Source organism: Schistocerca gregaria, chromosome 3, assembly GCF_023897955.1.
Source record: "Schistocerca gregaria isolate iqSchGreg1 chromosome 3, iqSchGreg1.2, whole genome shotgun sequence".
Taxonomy (NCBI): Eukaryota; Metazoa; Arthropoda; class Insecta; order Orthoptera; family Acrididae; genus Schistocerca; species Schistocerca gregaria.
Window position 1 is genome coordinate 147,287,791 of NC_064922.1, and position 26,679 is coordinate 147,314,469.

At 37.2% G+C, this 26,679-nt stretch overlaps 1 protein-coding gene across 4 annotated transcripts in view; it reads right to left on the minus strand.

Annotated features, from left to right (window-relative positions):
* Positions 1–26,679, minus strand: part of LOC126355792 (uncharacterized) — a 171,909-nt gene that overhangs the window by 56,351 nt on the left and 88,879 nt on the right. For 3 of the 4 annotated variants that reach the window (XM_050006201.1, XM_050006200.1, XM_050006204.1), the window contains exons 5-8: positions 20,735–20,869; positions 12,649–12,799; positions 11,228–11,358; positions 8,398–8,517 (exon numbers count right to left, since the gene is read on the minus strand). In XM_050006201.1, the coding sequence (XP_049862158.1) occupies positions 8,398–8,517; positions 11,228–11,358; positions 12,649–12,799; positions 20,735–20,869 (537 nt within the window). The remainder of the gene's footprint in view (positions 1–8,397; positions 8,518–11,227; positions 11,359–12,648; positions 12,800–20,734; positions 20,870–26,679) is intronic. The other variant, XM_050006202.1, reaches the window with a different exon arrangement.

Genomic DNA, 26,679 nt, shown 5'->3' on the forward strand with positions numbered 1-26,679 from the left:
CACAGTTTGAAACAGCTGTAATTCCACCAACCTCTCCCTCTGAAATCAGTAAAATAATAAACTCACTGAAAAGTAAAAGCTCTTACGGAATTGATGGCATTTCCAGCAAAGTACTTAAAGCTTGTTCCCCACAGATAAGTAGAATTCTCAGCCACGTATGTAATAGCTCTTTGGAGCAGGGTGTTTTCCCTGATAGACTGAAATATGCCATTGTAAAACCATTGCATAAAAAGGGGGATATGTCGGATGTCAACAACTACCGCCCAATCTCTCTTCTGACAGCTCTATCAAAAATTTTTGAGAAAGTAATGTATTCAAGAGTAGCCTCCCATATTTGTAAAAATAAAGTACTAACAAAATGTCAGTTTGGTTTTCAGAAAGGCTTTTCAACAGAAAATGCTATATATGCTTTCACTGATCAAATATTAAATGCTCTGAATAACCGGACATCACCCATTGGTATTTTTTGTGATCTCTCAAAGGCCTTTGATTGTGTAAATCATGGAATTCTTTTAGATAAGCTAAATCATTATGGTTTGAGTGGGGCAGTGCACAAATGGTTTAATTCATACTTAACTGGAAGAATGCAGAAAGTTGAAATAAGTGGTTCGTGTAATGTTAAAACAGCTGATTCCTCAAACTGGGGTGCTATCAAGCACGGGGTCCCACAGGGTTCGGTCTTAGGTCCTTTACTGTTCTTGATATACATTAATGACTTACCATTCCACATTGATGAAGATGCAAAGTTAGTTCTTTTTGCTGATGATACAAGTATAGTAATAACATCCAAAAACCAAGAACTAAGTGATGTAATTGTAAATGATGTTTTTCACAAAATTATTAAGTGGTTCTCAGCAAATGGACTCTCTTTAAATTTTGATAAAACACAGTATATACAGTTCCGTACAGTAAATGGCAAAACTCCAGTAATAAATATAGAATTTGAACAGAAGTCTGTAGCTAAGGTAGAATTTTCAAAATTTTTAGGTGTGTCCATTGATGAGAGGTTAAACTGGAAGCAACACATTGATGGTCTGCTGAAACGTCTGAGTTCAGCTACGTATGCTATTAGGGTTATTGCAAATTTTGGTGATAAGAATCTCAGTAAATTAGCTTACTATGCCTACTTTCATTCACTGCTTTCGTATGGCATCATATTCTGGGGTAATTCATCGTTGAGTAGAAAAGTATTCATTGCACAAAAACGTGTAATCAGAATAATTGCTGGAGCCCACCCACGGTCATCCTGCAGACATCTATTTAAGGATCTAGGGATCCTCACAGTAACCTCACAGTATATATATTCCCTTATGAAATTTGTTGATAATAATCCAACCCAATTCAAAAGTAATAGCAGTGTGCATACCTATAACACCAGGAGAAAGGATGATCTTCACTATGCAGGGTTAAATCTGACTTTGGCACAGAAAGGGGTAAATTATGCTGCCACAAAAGTCTTTGGGCACCTACCAAACAGCATCAAAAGCCTGACAGATAGCCAACTAACATTTAAAAATAAATTAAAAGAATTTCTAGATGACAACTCCTTCTACTCATTGGCTGAATTTTTAGATATAAAGTAAGTAAGTAAGTAAAAAAAAAAAAAAAAAAAACTTAATCATTAGTGTCATGCAATATTTTGTGTAATGTAATTTCTTGTACAGACATCTTTTATTAACCTGACACGTTCCACATCATTACGAAGTGTCGTATTCATGATCTATGGAACAAGTATTAATCTAATCTAATCTAATCTAATCTAACCCTTGCCTCACACTGGCCCGTTTGTTGACTATATTGTCAAAGTGTGGACTCTTCATGTGAATTTCTGCAGTTTGGTGATTTGCAGTAGGTTTGTGTTGGTAGCAACACATATCGTCCCCTACAATGATTCTTTTCCAGAGAAGAACTGTGTCCTGCATTTCAATGTAGTCATGGCAGTTGTCCATGCTTCTTTTGCTCAAGAGTCAAGCAAGATGTGTGGAACAATCTTTGGACATCTTTTTCTCCTCTTTGAAAAGTTCTGGAGAATGCCTTGTTCACTTGATTTAGAGATGTTGCTCCACTGTAATTTGTGACAAAACAACATTGACACACTATGGCTTCACATCCATTACTTAGCACTACTTGCTTACAACTGACTGTTCAAATGCATATCTGTCCTTTACAGTTGTTAGTTCAAGCTGCCATCATAATTACTGCACTGACATCACTTATTGGATGGATGGTGTATACTGAGTAGGATATAAAAACTATCATGACTTGATGCTAAGATGAGAGAGGGTTGTCTGAAAAGAAATTCATATAAAAACTACTACCAACAGGCAGAGCAGAGTTACTGGGGCAGAAAAAATACACTGGTGAATATTGGATGTTCAGTGAACAACTGCTATAAATAGTGAGCTCCAGTATGTAGAATACTCATGTCAAGTGCAGGCAGAAATACATTATATGATCAAAAGTATCCATATACCACTTTTTAATGTGAAACTGACCACTGGATGTCATGAGTGGCAGACCCAACAGTATAAAAGGAGGTAAGAGTAATGAGTAGTCAGTAGAGAATATATTACACCAGAATAGGTCAGTCAGGACAGCTCTGTGACATCAAGCATGGGCTAATCATCGGATGTTAACAGAGTAATAAATTTATCATAAACATTTCACCATTCTAAAGCTGCTGAAGTCAGCTGTTGGTGATGCAACTGTGAAGCAGAAATGTGAAGGAACAACAACAGCTAAAACAAGCCCAGGGAGACCTCATTTAGTGATAGACAGGTACCGTTGGGCACTGTGGAGGGTGGTTGTAAAATATAATATGAAATGAGTTGAAGGAATCCCTTGTGAGTTCACTCCAAAGTGGTACCAGCTGTCCAGCTAGGACAGTGACTGTACATTGGGAGTTAAATAGAATAGGGTACAATCTTCAAGCAGCTCCTCATAAACCACAGATTTCTATAGTCACTGCTAAGCAACATTTGGTGTCGTGTAAAGAGTGATGGCACTGAACATTGGATGAATGGGAATGAATAATCTGAAGTGGTGAATCACACTACACCTAGTATTGGTGGAGATATTCGCTATCAGAAAGTGTGCAGAGGAGAATCTACATAGGTGCTACAAGCATTGTAGTATTTACATTCAATATTGTAAAAAGGAAAGTTGCTACTCACCATATAGCAGAGATGCTGAGTTGCAGATAGGCACAACAAAAGACTGTCACTGTGACAGACTATTTTTTCCAGTGCTAAGCACTGGAGACCAAAAGACACAAAATATTTGGGTCACTAACTCCTGAATAGATCTAATAAAGGGTCTCCCACTACTTTTTAAGACTGTAATAGAAGACGGAGTGAGAAACAACACAACAAACTTAGTTTCTGTGCAGGCAACAGGAGGCTAAGACCACTGTCGTTTTGTCTTCCTGATTAAATCAAATCAAATCAATACCCTGTGGCAATGTGATGGAATGTTTTGAGTTTGGCAGATACCTGGAGAACATCACCTGCCATCATGTGTAGTGCCAACAGCAACATACACAGAAGATGGTGTTACAGTATGGAGGTGTTTTTCATGATTAGTGTGTGGACCCCTTATTGCACTTACAAAAATGTTAAATGTGGAAAGAAATAAATACATTTTACAGCACTGTGTACTGCATACAGTTATGGAACAGTCTGGAGAAGATGACTGTTTGTATCAGCACGACAGTGCTCTGTGTCATAAAGCAGTATATATGAGGCAATGGTTTGTGGACAGTAACATTCCTAAAATGGACAGGCCTGCCCTGAATCCCAACATGAATGTGACAGAACACCTTTGGGAAGAGTTAGAACATCAGCTTCATTCCAGATACCAAATTCCAACATCACTACTTTCCCTGGTTTCGGCTCTTGATGAAGAATGGAGCACCATTGTTCCAAAGATTTGTACAGCAGAGTCCAAGCTGCCATAAAGTTGAACAGCAGACGCACACCATGAGAATGTGCACCAATATGTGTCCAAACACTTTTGATCAGATAGTGTATTTAAAGCTCTATTAAGGGGGGATGAGGGATAATTGAACCACATTTTGCACATTTTATTATGTTAGTAGTTATAATCTGGATTCTTTTCCATTTTTTGTCAAATAATTTGATCAGGTCATTGCTGCATATTTTAATAACACATTATATCATATGAGGAATATTTTCTCATTGGTAGGGTATCCTTAGTAATTAGATAAACAAATATGTGTACTAGTTTCTTAATATCAGTCTAGGAACTCTCACAACAGTTTTTTAAATTTATGTGTCTGATATATAGCAATTCTTATTTCACAAAAATTTAAATAAATTATACAGCAGTGCACCTGGAAAAATTTTGTACCACAAGAAGTTGTGGTATAGTATGCACAAAGTCTGAAGCACATTTCACATTTTTATCTGCAATGGTTCAGCAGAAAAAGTTGCAGGAAATGCTGAAAAAAGATTTTTTCACATTTATGCCAAAAATAAGTACCTTAGTGTTGGCCATGAGCATAAATTTGGACTTTTTGGACTTTATGTACCCTTTTCCTCTAGTTTGATACTTCTGACATGTCTTTTTGGCAATAATCTTCACTGCGTTTCAGAACTAGCAATACGCAAATAATCAATCTTCTTCAGTAGGTTTTAGTGAATCAAACTGAATCAAATCCTAGGATTATAAGAGTCATCACTCTTTCAATGTTACCATCAATGAACCTGAAATAAGCATTATATGAGGAGATTTTGGCAACAGTAGATGTGCAAAATGTTGTCTTGTGGCATCTCTTTTAAATGAGGTTAGTAAAGCTTCCATTTGGGTTTTGTGTTCCACCATGTGCACATTTCCTTAATAAATTACAGTTAATCACATTGTAAATGGGCTCACAGCCTTTTGTACTCTACACGCGTTTTCTCTGATGTCAGGACATAGTAAAATGTTGCGAAAAGGAGGCATAGCACTGTGCATTGGTTGAAACAATATAGCTTTTACATCATTTGTAGCACAAATTAAACTCTGCAAGTTGGAGACAATATTTCTAACATGCTACAGAACTACCTGGTGTCAAAAAGATGTCAAAATTTTTGACTAATTTCACATACATCCCACCTTAAAGAACATATATTTGTACATTCTTAAGGTTTAGTCTGCAGGATTGGGAATACAAACAGAGTGTATTGATGTCTCTGCAGTTGTGTTTGTTTTTGAGGGTCATGGTTAAACAATATTATATGACGCAGGCTGAGTGTTCTGTGGCAACAGTTTGAAAATAAGATGTCCCATGGATGTTGATGTGATGTTTAAAGGGCAAACAGCAAAGAAGAGTGATGCAGGAGAAAGTAAACAACTACAAGTAATTATAGGTAAAAGCAATTTGAAGGAAAAGCACTACAGTTGGTTTAAAGGACACAAATGTTACAGGATTAAACACAAAGACAGACTATTAAAGTAAATCCTTTTTGGTCAATTAGGCTGTATCATTTTCCTCGTCTACAAACTCAATCTGAGGTGTTTGTAGAGCATATGTTTTAATTGGGAGTACAACAAGAAATGGCAAACAAGAAATTCATTCTAAACCATAGCAATAAATCAAACATATTATTGTCAATGGATAAATCTGAACTTGATGTCATAGGCAGCAGTCCACAGATTTCCAAAACTAAGATAGGTGACAAATGCATTGTAATAATTCATAAATATTAGAATATCTCAATGAGTTTTTATAATATATCAAAATCAGATGTTGGTGTAAGTTATTACATAGATAATATCCAACCCTTTCATTTAAATCAGGATAACAGGCAAGTTCTAACTAAATTTGATGAATCACAGCTCAAGATGAAAAAAAATAGTATTCTCCCTTAAAAGAAAAAATCATCTGGATGAGATGAAATACCCATGAGAGTAATTAAAGGAGTTTCTAGTATAATGTAATGATCTCTATCTGAAATAATAAAACCATCATTTGAGGGAGGATGCTTCTCAGATGCTCTTCAGTATGCAATAGTAAAGCCATTATTCAGGAAAGGTTCAAAGGAAGATATAGGAAACTGCTGACCAGTAAGTCTTCTGCCAATATGTTCAAAAGTATTTGAAAAAGTTGTAATCCAGATCCAAAATTTTCCAGTAAAATCTAATAACATCACATTAAACCAGTTCAACTTCCAGACAGGGAAGAATACAATATGTGCCATCAACAAATTTGTTGAGAAAATTTGCTTATCTCTAGATAAATCCTAAAAAGTCACAAACATTTTCTGTGACCTTGCAAAGGCTTCTGACAGTGTAAGCAACATTTTACTGTTATATAGACTGGAAAGATACAGAATAAATTTGAGTGTTTTGAAATGGTTCAAATCTAACAGATGGAAAGCAATGGGCAGTTGTGACATTGGGCACAGGAAAGTGTTTCTCAGAATGGAAAAAAATATTTTACAGGGAGTCCCACTAGGTTCAATCTTAAGCCCAATCCTGTTTTTAGCTTATGTAACTGATTACCATTAAATATAACATGCCACTTAGTTTCATTTGCAGGTGACATATCCGTACTCATTGAAAGTTAGCCAACAGAACAAATTCCAAAAAGAGTCATTGATGCTCTAAATAGTTTAGAACATTGCTTTAATATAAATAGATTAAAAATAAATCTTAAAGAACTCAACTTAGAGTTTAAAGCTAAACAGTCAAAATCAAGTGACTTCCAAAATACCCTTAAAAATTAGGAACTTAGAGAAGCAGGTTCTGTCAAATACCTGAGGACATTTCTTGAAAAAAATTTATTCTAGTTTCCTCAATCTACTAAGCAAACAAGTTTAACAGTCTTGCATTTGCATAAGAACATTTCCCTACACAAGTGACATGTGCACTAGGAAAGTTATTGGTTTGAGCTATTTTGTTAAATATGGAATAATGTTTTGTGGTAGTGCAAGTAGTGTAAACAGAATATTATTACTTCAGATTACTATTATTAGAAATATGTGTAATATTAATGCTAGACAGTTAAGCTGACCTTTATTCAGAGATATAATAATTTTAATTATTCCATGTATTTACATTCATGATTTGTTATCCTTATCTGTAACAATCCAGAATTATTTGTAGAGAATCATTTTCAACATATGTATGACTCAAAAAATATAGACTGAGGAGCTCTACTTCTAGACTCCTCAATACAAGGCTATGAAAATTTATAACAAATTAAAAATGAAAAACTTTCACAATACGGGACTAGGTTTACTGAAGATAAAATCACTCATCGTCCTAGTGCAAAAATATTATTATTCACTCATGGAATCTTTAAGTGATGAAGATTTCTCTGTAGAATAATGAAACAAATTTATAATGATTTTTGTAAATTAAGATTGATTTTTTACACATTATATGTATGTCTGCAACATTATTCATACTGACAAGCCTCCTGCATTTCAAAGCAATGATTTATGTCTGCATCTCATGAGACAAATTCTGACTCTGATTTGGAACACTAATTTTCAGCAATGTTCATCTGCCTGATGACTCATGAATACTTCTGGAGAAAGCTCCAGCCCAGAGTTAAAAAACTCAAAAATCTGAAAAAACCTCTAACCTGAGAACTTTTCATCTTGCTGTCTTAGAGTGTTCAAATTGCAAGATCAACTACAGTTTTAGGCTACACACATTGTGCCATGAGGCCCTTCCATTGGCTGATTGAAGGCAGTTCTCCAGACTCAGCACACAGGCTGCAAATGGCTTGCTCTGCACATTATTATGTGCTTGTGGTGGACAGCACCCAAGTTCTTCAGATAGGATGGTTGTGCCAAACCATACACCCTCCAAAAAATCCTGCTGGGATTGAACAAAGCCTCTATAAAAAAAAAGCAACAATGATTTGTTTCACTCCAGGATATACAACTGAGACACTTTAAGACATTGGTATCTTTCAGATGTGGTGTCTAGAGAAATTTCCTGTTGAAGGTGAGATGCAGGAGAAAAAAGGGTTAGGGAGGGAGAGAGAGAGAGAGAGAGAGACTCAAGAGACTGTCTCTGACACTGTAGTAGTTTGACTCAGATGGTACATCTACAACCACCTAACAGTGTGTGGCGGCACTTTACGTGCCACTGTCATTACCTCCTTTTCCTGTTCCAGTTGTGTATGGTTCGCGGGAAGAACGACTGCCGGACAGTCTCTATGCACGCTCGAATCTCTCTAATTCTACATTCGTGATCTCCTCGGGCGGTATAAGTAGGTGGGAAGCAATATATTCGATACCTCATCCAGAAACGCACCCCCTCAAAACCTGGACAGCAAGCTACACCATGATGCAGAGCACCTCTCTTGCAGAGTGTGCCACTTGAGTTTGCTAAATGATAATAATCATTATTGTAATTGAAACAATAAAAATATTCTCTTACCTGGTGGAGCTATGTTATGTTGACAGCTGATGGTGCCAATATGGAACTTCCAAAAAGATGATGGATTTTGTGTCAGGACAACAAGAGTCACAGTAGATCCTCCAGCTATCTCAAGTACAGCTGCATAAAATTAATATTTTCAGCAATTTTATGACTTGTCAAAGCATATCTTTGTTTTATATGAATATTAAGACAAAAGGGCAATAAAAAAAGATGAAGTCATTTCCTGTGATTGATGTTTGTTACTGGACTTTGATATACATATATATAGTCTTCCAGTGCTTCCCGTTTATTACAGTATGTTTCTTACAGCATCCTTCCAAAACATGATGCACACTATATTTCATAAGATCCTTCAGTACCTGTTCATTTTATTTGAACACTGCTGTAGAGCATCTGGGTGTTATCTTCAGTGGTGAGAATAAAGGGATGTAGCAAGAAGTAAGATAGGAGATACTAGGGTGTTGTGGTTCATAGAATGGTTTCATAGGTTTAGTTTTTCTTAATATTTCACACTTAATTCTTTACACGCAGTCATTGCTCACGCTCATGAAGTTGTCATTGCTCTGCAGTGTTGCCATATGGAATGTGTAATGATTTCCTTCAGCAGTAGTGTGAAAGGAAACTATATGCTGATAAGTAATTCTCTTACAATAGAAAAATATGGTCAGCATCAACAACCTGAAAATAATTATTGGCATTTTTGCTTATGTTCAAACATTGTAATTTCCATACAGTTTTACAAAACAGTTTTATTTTATATCCTAACAAATGTGATTAATTCGATTGTTTTCTATCTGTAATGATGTCATTGTTGACAGAATGTTAAACCCTGATATTCCTTTCTCTTTTTTATTGTTTTAGGCATCATTCAACAAACATAAGAAAACAGTATGAAAATAGTCATTACAGTCATATATATTGTTAATAACTGAAGATGAACAAAGCAATAATGAAAGCATGTTTATTTAAGATATTAATAAGCATGGAAAAGATGGGTAATGGGTTCTCTTATCTACAAAATAATACCACTGAACAGCAAGTTAGAGAAGATATGGGAAATATTAAGAATGGGAAGAGCAGCACCGAGTGGCTATAATTTAGGACATATACATACAACTAATCTGTATTTTAATTTAACAACTGAATGTGGCAGAGGGAGGATGGGTGGAGGTGGGGGGGGGGGGAGGGGGGGTGTTCTATAGTAGTTCTCAATAGATCTACTACAATGAACAGTGACTTTCACATTTTTGCCACTAGCAACAGTTGCCACCAACTTTGCTCCTCCACTCAGTGACCATGTTCTAGTGGAACTATCATGCACAATAGTCTACTGATGAGAGAAATTCACGTGATGTAATGAAATTTGGAATGTGGCTTCACTAGTTTTGAGTTTGTGGAAACAACAGTTTGATCAGCAACGCCTATGGTGTCAGCAAAAACGGATGCTACAACAGAAACAGGAGGAACTACATTTGCAGCTGAAATGGCTTCTGCAACAGCCAACTGTTTTTGATGAGATGTAGTAAGACTGGGAAGTCTATAACCAACATTTTCATCATTACTAGAATGTGAGTGGCATTTGGACTCTGTTTACAAATGTGCTACTTTACTATCTTTGTGCAGTAAGGAATACAAATTAGTTCAAAAGTTATAGGCTGGCATAAGTAGTTCAGAGAGTCTGTAGTTTGTCATTTTAAGGACAAACATTACAGAGAGCAAACACGCATTATAGCCACAAGGCTTAAATCTGTGTGAAATAGCTGGGTATATCATACATAAAATATTCCATGGAATTGCAAGGTTTAAATCAAACAATGGAAACTCCAGGTAGGAATATCAACAATGTAGGAAAAGATAGATTGCTACTTACTGCAAAGAAGACACATTACAATGCACACAGACACAATTAAAAGACACTTATATGAAGCTTTCAGCCACAGCCTTCATCAACAGAAGAGGATCACACTCCATTCATAGACATAAGCAAGCACATCTCATACACACATGACCACCAACTCCAACATCTCAGGCTGTGTCACATTGTTTCCTGCTGTAAACTCATCACATGCGGCTGACAAATTTAACAAGAGCATTACTATCACTTCTGGAAAGCCTCATGGGCCTCCCACGGGTGTCCTGTTTGGTCTGCCCATACATACTTTGATTTTTGAGAAACATGCTGCCAATCACACAAACAAGACAATTGTGTACACACACAGACATACAGAGAGAGAGAGAGAGAGAGAGAGAGAGGGGCATGGGTGTCTACAAATATTTTTCCACGGGGCAGCAAGGATCTAAAACTGCATTACTGCCCTATTTTTTTTTTTATTTTTTATTTTTTTTTTTTTTTTAATGAATGGGTCAGTTTCGAGATATGTCTCATCATAAGACCTAATTTTTATAGATGACACAAAAGATTAATTGTATCCCACAGAATTGAATGTTATCCACTCAGTATATGAATAAAAACTCTGTACTTCATATTTGGCCATTTTACAAATAGAAAAACTTGTATTTAAAAGCTAATATAGTAAATATTAGTCCTAAGTGAGGATTCTTCAATTTATGAGTAATTGCATTTCTGAAATGTTCAGAGACTTCTGACTTTCTGTAGAGAAATAAAGAGGAAGTTGCTAGTAAGAAGCTGTATGAGATGAAATAGAAAACATTTGTTCAACTAGCATGTTAAGTCACAAAGACATGCGAAGAATGGACACAAATAGAAATCCATACTTTGCTGCATTTCATATGTTCAAGTAAGTATACTTCTGTAGAAAACGAAAAATGCATTATTCTGCTATTGAATATGATAGTAGGTACTTACTAGAGTAACCTTCAATCATGCCACAAAAAGGTGCACTTTGTACTGTTGACGGAGATGAAATCAGCATGACGATGTCTTGATAACACACTACATCCATTGAAGGTGTAAGATTTGCACGTACGAAGTCTAACCTTCAAAGCAAATGAGTTATTTAGCTAGTTTTCTCTTCCATGGATTACTTGCAAGATAAATTGTAATGACATGGAATGAGTCATTTTACATTTACATCACAAATTAATTTGTAATTGTGGTTAATTGCTGAACATTGATAAGTTTTTTCTTCTATTATTATTCTTAAATATGTGGGTTAGGAATTCCTGCCCACCACCTTTTACATATTACAATAATAGAAATTCTTCTATGGAATAAGAGCTGTAAAGGAGAAACTTTTTCATTTCAAATTTCACTTCACTGTCTGTCAGTTTTAGTTGCAGAATTGTGCACCCTTTTTTGTGCTAATTAGAACCTTAATTTGGAGTAATGAATGTCATTTTCCTTTCTGGTATTTTAATTATGCCCATCACTGTTTCTTTTGAACTGCAGGGGATTATTTACAACAAACTAAATGAGGGAATAAATATACAGTGAGCCAGTAAGCAGAATGCCTAACTCCTTAAACAGGTGGCTTGAAACTGATTGTAGGTGAGGACCACATATTATTCTTACAGCATGTATTTCAGCAATAAAGATTTGCAGTGATTCTATGTGCAAATGTGGCTGAACTAAGTTGTTTATTGAAGTTCCAAAATGTGCTTTTCCCAGTTTAAATTCTAATCAATATGGAGACCTAAAAATGTCAAAGTTTCTGCCCTTTTTAGTATTTCTTCACCATGTGTTACCTTCATCATTGATACAGTACCTCTAGATGTGCAGAATTCAATATGCTGTGTCTTTTTTAAAATCAAGAGTGAGACCACTCACAGAAAACCAGACAGTGAGACTATTAAGAACATTGCTTACAATTTCTTCTGTTCAAGTGTATATGCTTCAATCAACTATAAAAAGAACTAATTCTGCTTTTTGTCTATTCGATGGAAAATTGTTTACATATAATTACTGTGCATATAACGTTATAAAAGATAAGAAAGGGAGTCTCAAGTCATGATAAGATTACAATTTCCTGTATAAAACAAGAAGGCAGCTACCACAGAACTCTTCCACTAAATGAAAGTAAACTAACAAGACATTGCTATCTTATTGGAAATGTAAGACACTTGTAATGGCGTATGTCTTCATTGTGCTAGTACTGCATCATTCCATAGTTATTCATTGGTGGAATTATCTGTACTTGAATATATATTTGTGGGTATGTAATCCTGGTGTGTTATCACAGTTCTATATTTGTATCAGTTACGATATGAGCAGCAAATGAATATTCAAATGAATACACAAAGTATTCAGAAGAAATGTGACTGGCTCACCGAACACCGCAGTCTCCAGGAGATGTCACTAATGCCAAACTGCAAACTACAGGTTGTCCTACTGGACCAGGAAAGCCTGGGCTTTCAAATAGAACCTGAGGTTCACTTGAGATTAAGTTGCAACTTTCCTTTGGTGTCTTCTTGTGTGCAACTGTAAAAATTCAAGCATTTGAAGAAGGAATCAACTTCCATGCTATTTATGGAGGTAAGTGGACAAAGGAATAATGCACCTGGAATTAATTATAATTGCTATTGTAGTCCACTGTACCTATAAGTGGATAGTGGAAGCAAACTTCTAGAGAAGCTTCTTATTCAATCATATTAGTTCTTTTTTTTAAAAAATAAGTCTCCATTATACTGCTTTAGAAGCACAGTCAGCCACAGCAACAAAGTAAGTAGCCTATAATTATAAATTCCAATGAGGACAACAATGGACACTGTAACTTATCTAAGTTTTTCAAATGCTAAAGTGCAGTTTGGTATTTCAGGTAAAGTACCTATATAATAATGTTCCTACACTAATTATGTACCACAGGATAGATCCTTACTCAGCAAGCAGAAAAAGCACTGAGCATCAGATGAATAAATAGAAAAGACAATAAAACTGGGCTATGTACCTCTTCTGCTTGTTTAGTAGTGATCTCTCACCAGATAATTACAGTTTATCACAGATTTACAATTGTTATTATACCAACATAGATGACTGAAATGAACACATTAAACACATACACAAATGCATCAGGTGTGTACTAAGATATACTTGTGCTAGATTCTATTAATTATCCTTCTTCCTCGCCTTTTCTCCATTTCTCTGTGATGTCAGTATTGTTATATGGGTTTTGGCAATGTCACTGACAATAGGTGTCAGGATGCCAGTGCTAAGTACTGACATCACTAGCCTCCCTCCCCCCCCCCCCCCCCCCCAGATGACACCTGTAACCTGTATATCCCATTTGTCTGTCTACAGATTAGATTAGATTAATACTTGTTCCATAGATCATGAATACAACACTTCGTAATGATGTGGAACGTGTCAGGTTAATAAAAGATGTCTGTACAAGAAATTACATTACACAAAATATTGCATGACACTAATGATTAAGGTTTTTTTTTTTTTACTTAATTTATATCTAAAAATTCAGCCAATGAGTAGAAGGAGTCGTCATCTAGAAATTCTTTTAATTTATTTTTAAATGTTAGTTGGCTATCATCTAGAGTAAATCTCATTACCAAATGTGAGAATGTTTTCTAAATGTTTGTATAACATGTTTCTGAGGCAGGACATGGGTAATAGCCTGCTATTTACCTAGATGGCCATGGGAAACTGCCTAAAACCACTGGACCACTAGTCTTTGCTGTCAATCTGCAAGGTGGATTTGATCCAGGGCTGGCTCACCTCTCCAAATATGGGCAGTGATGTTTTAACATATATGGCTTCCCAGGCTGGCCAGAGTCTATTAAAATAATCAAAAAAATATGCAAAAATTGTGGTTAGAACTGTTGTAAAGTCTATTAACAAATTTAAGAACTCATTAAGAGTCATGATATGCTGTACTTGTCTAGTATCAGGAAAACTACTTTTGCTTAGGAGAGTACTTGTTTGGGTAGAGGCAGAGAGTGGGAGGTTGTTTGTTCACGTAAATTTTATAACTTTCAGAAGAAATAGGTCTGTAACTTAAAAGATATTTTGTCATCCCCTCTTTTGTACCTTTAAGACACCACTATACAATTCAAGGAGTACATGAATACAATGTTATTTATTCATTTAATAGAAAGAACAAAAAAAGTATCCAAACTTGTGCTTGATTTCAACAACACTTTTAGTACATTATGACATAGAAAACTAGTACACTCTCTGACATATAAGTAGTGCACCCATAGAAGTGAATATATTGTCAAGTAAGGCAGTATGGTCCACATCAAAAGACAATCCAACAATTGTGGCACCATGCCTGGCTGCATATGGTGTACCATAACACATAGTGAGCGTTCTGATTAAACCTGTTCCTGTTTTAGATCAATTCTGGTTAATTACTTTCTTGTTCATATCTGTTTAATATTTGAATATACACATAGTATCAGACTTGTCAGTGTTGAAGTTAGTGCCAACACTGTACCTACACTAAATGAAGTTCATTAATATACAAATTGAAAATTATCAGTTAATAAAATAATTCTCACACAGAAAAACAATTTTCTGGATCCTGAGGAAATAATAAGAAGCTCCATTTATCCAATGAGAGTATGATACACACAAATGTGAACCTTAAGGTAACACTTGAACAGTTACAAAAATATATTAATTTGAAAAAGAGTAAACATGGAGTTTCATTATTAGAATCTTAGCATGGTATTTTTCTCCATCTATTATAAACCTTGATTATTGCAGAGTCCCTCAAATCATGGACAGTGGTCAGTAGTTGCATCATGCTAATCACTGTGATTCAACAATCAACTGATAGGACGTGGTGTCTTAAAGATCAAAAAGATATTAGTAATATTCATAGACTCCTCTGACAGACAAACTCTTGGATGGATACTCGTGGGCAGAGGACAAGGTGGTACTAAATGAGAAGTGATAATGGGAATTCTGACAGAAACAAAGGAAGACTAAGGTGCAGAGGAGACTGGATGAGTTTTTGATCAAGATCAGTGTAAAACTTGAATATGGACTATCACCTGTTATGTTCACCAAAGCACTGGATGAAGTGATTCGACGGTGGAGTGCAATAAATGAGAAAGTGTGAATATTGTAGATGCATGCGGCACAAAAAAGAACAACAGAGTACATGTGGACTGCCTAATCTTTACTGACAAGGTAGTGATAGTAAGTGAGACAGAAGGAAATGCAAAGAAACGATTCGACAGCCTAAGCAAGACAGTCAAGGTAGTGGGACTGAAGATCACTTATTGCCAATCACTCTCACCTGAGTGCACACTTTCCTCTCTACCAAACCACACTGCCGTAGCAGAAAGAGGGTGAAGAGAGAACAGCAAAAGTGCCACATACAGCATTTGTATTAGTTTCATATCTCTTGACGACATAGATCACAAACAAAAGAGTTTTTTGGTATTATTATTTTTGGCACACTGAAGACAAAATATATATCTAGCACGAACTGTTGACATTTGGACAGATATAGGCAGTTTCACAAATTTTCATCAGTCAAGTTGCTATGTAATTGTGACTTACTTAATTTCATAATTGAAAAAAGCTTTTCACTGAAAGATTGATATAATGTGTCCAATCTCATTATGGAGATAAGGAAACTCTTCCTGAGGAAACAACATGGAACATATGGACAGTGACTATATAAAAGAATTTTTATTTCAAATGGGAATTGTATTGCAAATCGACCAGATTCATTTGCACATGCACTGGCACGATTTAAACAGAAACAGCAAATGGTCTTGAAAACCACATAGATGTAACACTGGCAGTGGTCTCAAAATGTTTAGAAAGCTATTCCTGCATTTCTCTCAATGCAGCTATGGATTTTTCAAAATTTGTGTTTTCCTTAATGCCAATGAGTTAGGGAAATATACAGTGTTTCTTATCAGAGGTTGTCCCTCCCACAATGCAATTATCTTTTTAAATACATCCGATTTTGCCATGAAATCAGAAATAACTTGCTTCTCATCTTTCAATGTTGTACTGAGTGCTGTGTGCAGTCAATTACATTTCAAATGTGAGGTATGCAATCCATTTAGGAACTTCTGATTTTCATTCTTGCTTTACTTTTTCCTTCAGAAATTTAACAATAGTGAAGCTTAAATCAAAAACTCATTCCAGACATGTCCTTTTACTTAACCAACATTCTGTGGAGCAATAAACACCAATGAGCCAAAGAAACAGTATTATACTGTGTAGGGGCCCTGCAAGCATGGGGAAGAACTGCAACACAATGTGGCATGGACAGTACTAATGTCTGAAGTAGTGCTGGAGGGAATTGACACCATCAACCCTGCAGGGTTGTCCATAAATCTGTAAGAGTATGATGGGATGGAGACCTCTTCTGAACAGCACATCTCAAGGATTCCCAGATATTCTCAATAATGTTCACATCTGGGGAATTTGATGGCTATTGGAAGTGTTTAAACTCAGAAGAAGGTTCCTAGAGCCACTATGTAAGAATTCTGGACGTGTGAGATGTTGCATTGTCCTGCTGGAATTGCCCAAGTCCATTGGAATGCACAATGGACATGAATGGAAGCAGGTGATCACACAATATGCCTGTCACATTCATATCTAGATGTAGAAGGGGTCCCATTTCACTTCAACTGCACATGCCCCACACCATTACAGAGCTTCCACCTGCTTGAACAGTTCCTTGCTGACATGCTGGGTCCATGGATTCATGAGGTTGTCTCCATACCCATACACATCCATTCACTTGACCAGGCAACACATTTTCCATCAATAACAGTCCAGCCCATATTGATGATGTTTCATTGAATAGTTTGTACGCTGACACTTGTTGATGGTCTAGCACTGAAATCTGCAGCAATCTGTGGAAGGGTTGCACTTCTGTCACATTGAATGATTCTCTGCAGTCATCATTGGTCCCATTCTAGCAGGGTCTTTTACTGACCGCAGCAATGCTAGAGATTTGATGTTTTAGCAGATCACTGATATTCAAAGTACACTCATGAAATGGTCGTATGGGAAAATCTTCATCACTACCTCGTAGATGTTGTGTCACATCGCGCATGTACCAACTATAACACCACATTCAAACTCACTTAAATCTTGATAACCTGCCATTGTAGAAGTGAAAACCGATCTAACATCTGCGCCACACACTTGTTGTCTTATATAAGCATTGCTGACAGCTGTGCTATATTCTGCCTGTTCACATATTTCTGTATGTGAATACACATGCCTACAACAGTTTCTTTGGCGCTTCAGTGTATAACATCTCCATACTCTTTGTTCAATTACATCAAAAACTGTTGCAACTGTTGATGTGAAACTGTGTGCAACTTCAGAAAATTTGCTGTTTTCACCATCAATTCCATCATGTGTTCCATCGGTGCATATTTAATTCAAAATTTTTCTTGCTGTACAGAACAACTAATCCAGAAAAAATCTGTTGTTGATCATTAAAATTTTTAACTCTTTCATCATAAACTAAATCTTTGAAGTCTTTCTACATGGTTCTGTAATGTTATTTAGTAGCAAATTTGTGGTAGCCATTGATCTACATAGTAGTTATTGAGTGTCCTCATCATTCTTCTCTGTGATTCTCATACTGAGTGGTACTGATACAGGCAGTGCCTTGGACTGCACATGTGCAAGCATGGCTGACTCTCACTTACAATAAGACAAAGACACTACTTACCACTTGTGATTGAAAAACACCATGCAAAAGCAGACAAATTTCAGTACCTGAGAGAATCTGCAATAGGAAGCAACAGGAGCAGTGGGGGGATAATAGAGAGGATGAATAAGATGGGGTCACCCTCCTGTATGGCCAGAGATACATACAATAAAAAGAATATGTCTGCAGACACAAAGATCATGTGCACTGTGTGATCATGGCAGATAGTAATTTAAAGGGATTATCATGAAAATTTATGAAGAAAGTCATTTGGTGAGGTGAATCTTGCTTCACAGCATTTCCAAATTCTAGACAAGTATAAATCCCAAGAGCGAAACATGGCGGGGGTTTGGTAACAATGTGGGTGGCCATATCATGGTATTCTGTGGCCTAATGGTTTCTCTGCAAGGTCACATTACTGTCAATGACTATGTGACCATTTGGGCTGATCAAATCCATGGTTCTGCGTTTGTTCTCCAATAGTGATGCCATGTTCCAAGATAACAGGGCCCCTTTTCACACTGCTCACATCATCCATGACTGGTTTTGTGAGTTTTTCGCATCTCCCATGACCAACAGATCTCCATGTTATTGAACCTTTGTGTTCTACTTTGGAGAGAAGGGAGCATGATTTCTATCCACCCCTATCATTGTTACTTGAACTTGCTACTATTTTGCAGGAAGCATAGTACATGATTCTTTTGAAAACCATATAGGACCTGTATTTATCCATTCCAAGATGATTGGAAGTTGTTCTGAATGCCAACAGGTTTCCATACACTGTTTGGGTTTTTGGTGGGGGAGGCGACCAGACAGCGAGGTCATCGGTCTCATTGGATGGGAAGGAAGTCGGCCGTGCCCTTTCAAAGGCACCATCCTGGCAGTTGCCTGGAGCGATTTAGGGAAATCACGGAAAACCTAAATCAGGATGGCCGGACGCGGGATTGAACTGTCGTCCTCCCAAATGTGAGTCCAGTGTGCTAACCACTGCACCACCTCGCTCGGTCCATACACTGTGTTAGACATGGTAATGTATTGTGTTCTTGGTGTTCCCATATTTTTATCCTGTCCCTGTATGTACCTAATAGTACAGTTTATAATGGGAAGGGCCCTCCATGGTACAGTGTTGTAAAGAAACTTCTAAAAAATAGTAACTACTGCATGGTAGGTGTAAAATAAAATATAGGGCCATAGATAGAGAAGCTCTAAATGTAACATGTTTGACTGTGAAGGCCAATGCATGAAGCCTTTAATGGCTCTCACAGCACAATCTTATCAAAAGATATATCACAGAATCCAAAGAAATTCTGGTCATATGTAAATGTTATCAGTGGTGGCGAAGATAGTGTCTAGGCACCCATGGATGACCCAAGAACTGAAATTGGTGATGGTAAAGTAAAAGCAGAATGACCAATTCCATTTTCAAACTATTGCATCTCAGAGTTGATCTCAGCTGCTCTAGCAGGCAGTTCATTATCTAGTGGTTAGCATTGCTGTCCACATATTGTGGGACCCTGGGTTCAATTCCCATATGGATTGGGCATTTTTTCTGCTCCAGACTGTATGTTGCCATTGTCATTATCATTCATCTCATCTTCATCAAATGCACAAATCACTGAATTAGTGTCTAACAGAAAGAATTATACCTGGCAGCTGAACAGCCCCAACAGTGTCTCCTGGTGAATAAATCCATATTATTATCTCATTTCAGCCATTCCCGATTATATGTGCTTTCAATAGGAAATGCTGTATCAAGAAAATTGTAGAGTTTTCAAGAAGTTAACTTCGCTACATTGCTGTGGCCATCTTGGAGCAGGACAACACTTATCCACATATTGCAAGGAATTTGCAAGACTCTTCTTAATGTAACAGATACAGTTTATCCCTTTGACTTGTCATTCAGCAATTTATCCCTTTGGCCATCAACCACAGATTATGTCAAACAGTCATTCACTTGTGGCACTTATCAACAGACCATTGTGCTTAATTTTCCTCCAACCGATGTCATCTGGAATGCCATTCACCAGAGAAATTTTTAAAGTATCTACTATCTAGTTGCACAGGACAGAGGCTGTTGTTACAGACTCTGTCTTGTGCACCAGTAAAAGGTAGCAGCAGTAAAAGGTAGCAACAGTAAAAGGTAGCAACAGTAAAAGGTAACTTCATCAAATGCTGATTCTGTTACAGGATACTGGTTTGTTGCCTTAAATTGTAATTTTTTCTTTGTCTCAGTGTTGTAGCAAATTTTACACGTCTCTGTTGATTCCAGCATGATACTACATTCATTATTAGTAGTCTCATAAAATCAGCAGCACACAGCTGTTGGTACAACCACAAAGGATGAGTTTTATGCTTCAGGCTACCTAATGGCAAAAATTATGCACACAGCATATATCCAAATCACTTCAAATGTCCAAAATTTAAGCATTATATTTCCTTAATTTTACTACCAAACATGCTGGCTGATTTTATGTTTGCTCTTTTTATTTCAATTTTGTAACTCAGTATTGTTCCAGCTTCTTTTCTTAAGCAGTTTTAGTTTTGTAACTCAATATTGTTTCAGCTTCTTTTCTTAAGCAGTTTTAGTGAATTTCTTCTATCATATAATTCCTTGAGTTTCTGCACATTCTAAACATCATAATAACATAATGCACTGAAAGAAATACGCATTTCAAGTAGATAAAAGCTGTTATTTTTGTGTATTTAATATTAATTTGTTTAAAAAATATGCTTTTGTTGTTAATTATATTTTGGAAGTTACTCACTGTGGCAACAGACACCACTTGTTGAATCTGGCAAGGTACAGAGTCCCCAGTAATATCCACTAACATGCTGGCACTGCTGATGAGTTAAGCACCAGCCCTTACGACACGTTACACTGTTGCCATAGGCTTCATATCCTGCAATGAATATTTAATTAACACTTTCTTTTGCATCTTTAGCTTTAAAACTTTTACAGTATGAAGGAAAAAGGTAGTGATGTGTCAAATAATTTATGTGTATTTCCCATTCTTATAACTATTACATTGTGGATACTGTAAATCAACAAATACATAGCTGGTTTTAGCCTTGTCATTGTTTCATGACTGACTGAAAAAAATATCATTGCATAAAATAAAATAACTAATGGAGAGTGTGGTGTTGTCAAATATTAAGAGAGACACAATATGTATCGATGACAGAAAAGCAGTATCATGAGGCACCAGAAGAAGCTGTGCCTCCCATAGTTCTGAGGTGTGACTGCCATGTCTCTGCCCTGAAATAGATTGCCAGAGGCCAGGAGGGCAGTTCTTTTTGAGGTGGGATCCTGCCAATTTCCATGAAGTTCCTATTGGAGTAATGTCGTTCTGCTGCCTACTCACCCTAACACAGCCTTTATTAACTGCCAGGGAGTGAAGAGACTTCTGTTTCCTGTGAACTGTGGCTACGCACCAACGCTATCACAACTGTGTCAACAAGTGTCTACAAATTTGTGTTTTCTAGTAACTGTAGTGACACCATTCTGGACTTGTATCAATTCACCACTCAGTAATTGTGGTTCATTTACTGTGTTCTGAACCACAAATTCATGTGTGCAGTTTCATAGCTACAGCTGAGCTTGGTGAGCAAAGATAAGTTTTGTTGTAATTAATAAAGTATTACTTGTTCAGAATGTTCTAATTAACCATATTATTATGAGCCACCTCAGTGCCCAAGAAGTCAGACATGACAGAGAGAATAAAGTTAACCACTCACCGTATAGCTGAGAAGTTGAGCAACTGAAAGACATATAAATAAGACTGAAAACATTGATAAGCTTTCAAACAATTTTTCTTTGAAACTATGCTCATGCACACTACATTATCCTCTCCATCTACAATGTACAGGTGCTGCAGCTCAGCTAGGATGAAGGATTGTGTCAGGTAAGTGGGTCAGAGGAGCAGGAAGCAGAGAGGAGGAGACTGGGGGAATGAAAATGTAGCTGAAAGCTGAGAGGGAAAGACAGAAAGGGGACAGGATACGAATGTGGAATTGGTGAGCTCACCCTGGCACAGGCAGGGGTAGTTACATGTAGCACACAGTGTAGTGAAGGAGAGTACTCTGAGGGGGTCATAGAACAAAGGAAGTGGTGGACTGTGAGGAGGAGGGTGTGAGTAAACAATTAATGAAAGGGTGAGGGGCATGAAGAGAGGTCTAGAGGTGAATATGGGACAGGGCTAGTGGAGATATGCACAAGGAGAATTGAAGGATGTATTGTAAGGCTATGAACTGTGAAACAGCCATTTACTTGAACATGTTGCTCTCATCAGCATGTTTTGCTATTGTGTGGTCAAGTGGTCAGCTATGCCCTTGGGCGCAGTTTGGTGAAGGCTATTCACCTGAGCAGACAGGTAGTCGGTAATCACACCATGTGGTTGGACAAATGTTACAGCAGGGTTGGTATATGACATGACTGATGTCATGTGTGACACTGCTTTGATTGGATAGGATATCTCTGTGACAAGACTGGGATAGAATGTACCAGGTGAGTGCACTGAACATGTCTTGCACTTGAATCTTCTACAGGGATATGGTCCCTTGTGGCAAGGAGTTGTGAGTAAGTTTCACATAAGGATGAAATAAGATACTTTGCATATTGGGTAGGCAGAGGAATACCACCAAGTCAGAAGTATTCTGGGAAGAATTTCCTCATTTCTGAGTATGAAGATAGGTATCCACATCACTGGCAAAGGCTCTGGTTAAGTTGTTCAAGTGCAGGGTGATTATGGGTGGTAACACCAGGAGTGCTCCAAGATAGTAGGCAGAGGATTAAGGGCACATGTAGATATGGCACAGAAGATGTAACTGGGAGCGGGTATGTTGTAAGCAAGTGTCTGTAACTTAAGGTAACCAATACTAATGTTTACTAATGTTTACAAAAGTACCCGATATAGGTTTCTTACTGTAATACACATTGAGGGGACAAAAATCATGGGAGACCTCCCAACATTATGACAGACCTTCTTTTGCCTATTGCAGTGTAACAACTTGATGTGGCTTGGACTCAACAAGTCGCTCGAAGTCCCTTGCAGAAATATTGAGCCATGCTACCCCTATAGCCATCCATAATTGCAAAATTGTTACCAGTGCAGCATTTTGTGCATGAACCGATCTCTTGATCATGTCTCATAAAAGTTTGTGGGATTCATGTCGGGTGATCTACGTGGCCCATTCACGTGAACTGTCCAAAACTTTCTTTAAACCAATGACAAACAGATGTGGCCCAGTGACATGGCATATTGTCATCCATAAAAATTCCATTCTTGTTTGGCTGCAAATGGTCTCCAAGTAGCCAAAGTAACCATTTCAGAGTCAGTGATTGGTTCAGTTGGACCAGAGGACCCATCCATTCCATGTAAACACAACCCAAACCATTACATAGCCACCAACAGCTTGCACAGTGCCTTGTTGGCAAGTTGGGTCCATGGCTTCATAGGGTCTGCACCACACTCGAACCCTACCATAAGCTCTTACCAACTGAAATCAGGACTCATCTGACCAGGACACAGTTTTCTAGTCATTCAGGGTCCAACTGATATAGTTACAAGCCCAAGTGAGGGGCTACAAATGATGTTGTACTGCTAGCAAAGGCATTCACATCAGTCACCTGCTGCCATAGCCTATTAACACCAAATTTCACTACACTATCCTAATGAATGTGTTCATTGTATGACCTACGTATCTCTCTGTGGTTATTTCATGCAGTATTGCTTGTCTGTTAGCACTGATAACTCAATGCAAATTCTGTTGCTCTCAGTCTTTTAAGTGAAGGCTATGAGCCATTGTGTTGTCATTGATGATAGGTAATGTTTGAAATTTTGTATTCTCAGCACACTCTTCATGCTGGGGATCTCAGAATATTTAATTCCCAAATGATTTCTGAACTGGAATGTCCCTTGCATCTAGCTCCAATTCTGTCCTGCGTTCAAAGTCTGTTAATTCCCATTGTGTGGTTATAATCATGTCGGAAACTTTTTCATATGAATCACCTGAGTATAAAAAACAGCCCCACAAATGCACTGCCCTTTTATGCCTTGTGTGCGTGATTTCACTGCAATCTGTGTATGTACATATCCCATGACTTTTTTCACCTCAGTGTTCAATACATGGGACTGTGCACACACAACACTTGTTTATGTTAATAAGCAATATCCTATATGCTGAAGTGATTGACACACTTATTTCTGCCTTCTCTGAGATATTTTAAACAGTTGGTTTTGTAATTAATAAGAATATTTCTGCACTGACTGACAGTAATGTCTACTATGAATGATCTGTGAATCACAGAAGATTTGTATTCATATACGGATTATCAAAGTTCTTATTCCCACTGCATTTTTCTAAATTCTATTATTCAGTATGCAATTTAAAACTCGCTGATAACAACACTGTAGTTCATGTAGAAACATTTTATGGGGAAAAAATATTCAAAATTTATGATTCACAAAAATGATGTGCACTTCAAAATTTGACTCTGTTAGTAATTATTTATTTTAGGATTGTCAGACATTATTTGAAACCCCTAAATCTCCTGTTACAAACATTTTAAAATTTTCCAAATTCAAAATTATCGTACTGGTATTCTAGAGTATATAAATTCTAAAATATAATCCTTTCGAAATTTCAGTGTTATTATTTTGCAGCCCTAAATTTACTGATTGCTAAAATGTATACCTTCACTAAAATAATCTGTTAGTTAAGGAAAAATCTTTAAAAAAATGAATATCAGGAAGAATCCTGGTGGGCTTTGTAGACTTTAGGACATACCCAGAATGACATAAAACAGAATCTTTGTGTTTATAAATTTAAGAAAATTGAACAAAGTATTAATCAAATATTTATTTTTACCTATTATACATCATTATTCTGAGCTTTTCCATTCTTTCACAATACTATTTAAACTGTAATAGTTGTGTAATTTGTAATTTTTGTAAAAATTATCCTGTGTGCATCTTTAAACAGGTGCTGTGCACAAAGTACAGTTCATTCTGCATTGAGAACTTTCACAGTCCCTATGTAGTTTTCAAACTGTGTTTGCACCACTGCTGTGACAATCTTTTATTCACTACCTATACCTTGTTAAAATTGAGGACAATTTGACATGATAAAATTTTTCAGCAAGTTTGAAGAGATTGTGTCTTGGGTTTTGCTTTGTGATTTTGATTTGTATTATTCATGTAATCTGTACAAAAAGTTGCAAGCAGGATGGCAAGGAGAAGGATCCTAATTCTATTAGGTCAGAAAGAACGGCTTGCCAATGTTCAGGATTTTTCAAGCTTACCCCATTCTGAGGACAGTGACCCTTGTGAAAACAGCCACACCATGTTAAATAAGGGATTGAAACTTGGCAGAAGTTCATGCAGGTACCTTAGGTACAATTCATACAAAAATCCACCAGATCTGAATATGGCTGAGCTGGTACAGATTTCCAGATTGTTTCACTTGACACAGAGCAGCTATACCCATAACCATATTCATACCCAGATGAAGCCAGTCATTGAAGAAGACCCAACAAAGCTCCCCAATTGTGGAGACGTTGTTTGCACTTTTTCACCTCCTGTTCCATACGGTTCCAGACTGGAGTATTTAGCAGACATATGAGATGGGACAGGGTGCCTGAGTCTTTGTCGGAACAGAGATGTATGTGTGCAGCCCTATGAACATGTTATTGCAAACCTGGAAGATGGGAGTACTGCAGCATACTCATCATGTAGATGTACAAGGAAGGGGAAACTTGGTCACCTAGAATGTTAAACATCCTGGTCTATGTTAATGGTAACCTGAATGAGTGGATCCAGGTCATAGTATGAAAATAGCTGCAAAACATCATAGAACCACCTGCAATCTGAATTATACACTCCACACACAGTGAGTTAAAGAGCTTATTGGCCTGTCAATGCACTGGTCATCTTCCACCACTTAAAAAAGCCAAAATTATGACTCATCAGATCACAAGACAAGGGTCCAATCAGCTGCTGCTCAGTTCTTATGTTGTTTTGCTCTGTGGAGAGGTCAAAATGGAGCTGAGTGTTGTTAACTTCACTAAGGACCATGATATTGGTGCAGGATGATTGACAGGAAAGCAGCTATATAGAACCAGGCATTTTTCTTTTGTGGAGTCATAGAGGCAAAGAGAAAATGACAATACATTGTTTTATTTGAGTTAATACAATAGTCAAAGGTGTCATCTCACTGTAGTCAGTGCCCCAACAATACCTGCCAGTGGCAGTGTTTGTTTAGCTCAGTTTGTGGCAGTAGGAGATGGTTGAGGCTCAGAGCCACCAGGTAGGACAGGTGGCATCAGTATTGCAGACAGGTCAGTGCATCGACAAGTTCAGAGAGCCGTGCCACTCAGTGGGCAGCAGGCTGCCTTTGGTCACACTGTTTAATGTAAATATGTAAACAGACAGCAGCCTGGTGTGGGATCAGTGCAGGAGGCACCTGAGTGCACTTTGCAAACCAAGGACCCCCAAGTAATTGCCCTGAGTCAGATGAAGTCAGCCAGCAGTTAACTCTCTAGTTGGAAGGCACAGATTCAATGCCCAGTAGCATCAGTACTAGACGGAGCCAACAGTCCCGCAGCTGGTGGAGACAATGTTTAGTAATAGTTGAGACTGGATGACCAACATCATGTCAGTGACTGGTGTGGAATACTTGTCAGTTACAGATAACAGTTTGGGAAGTAATAGTG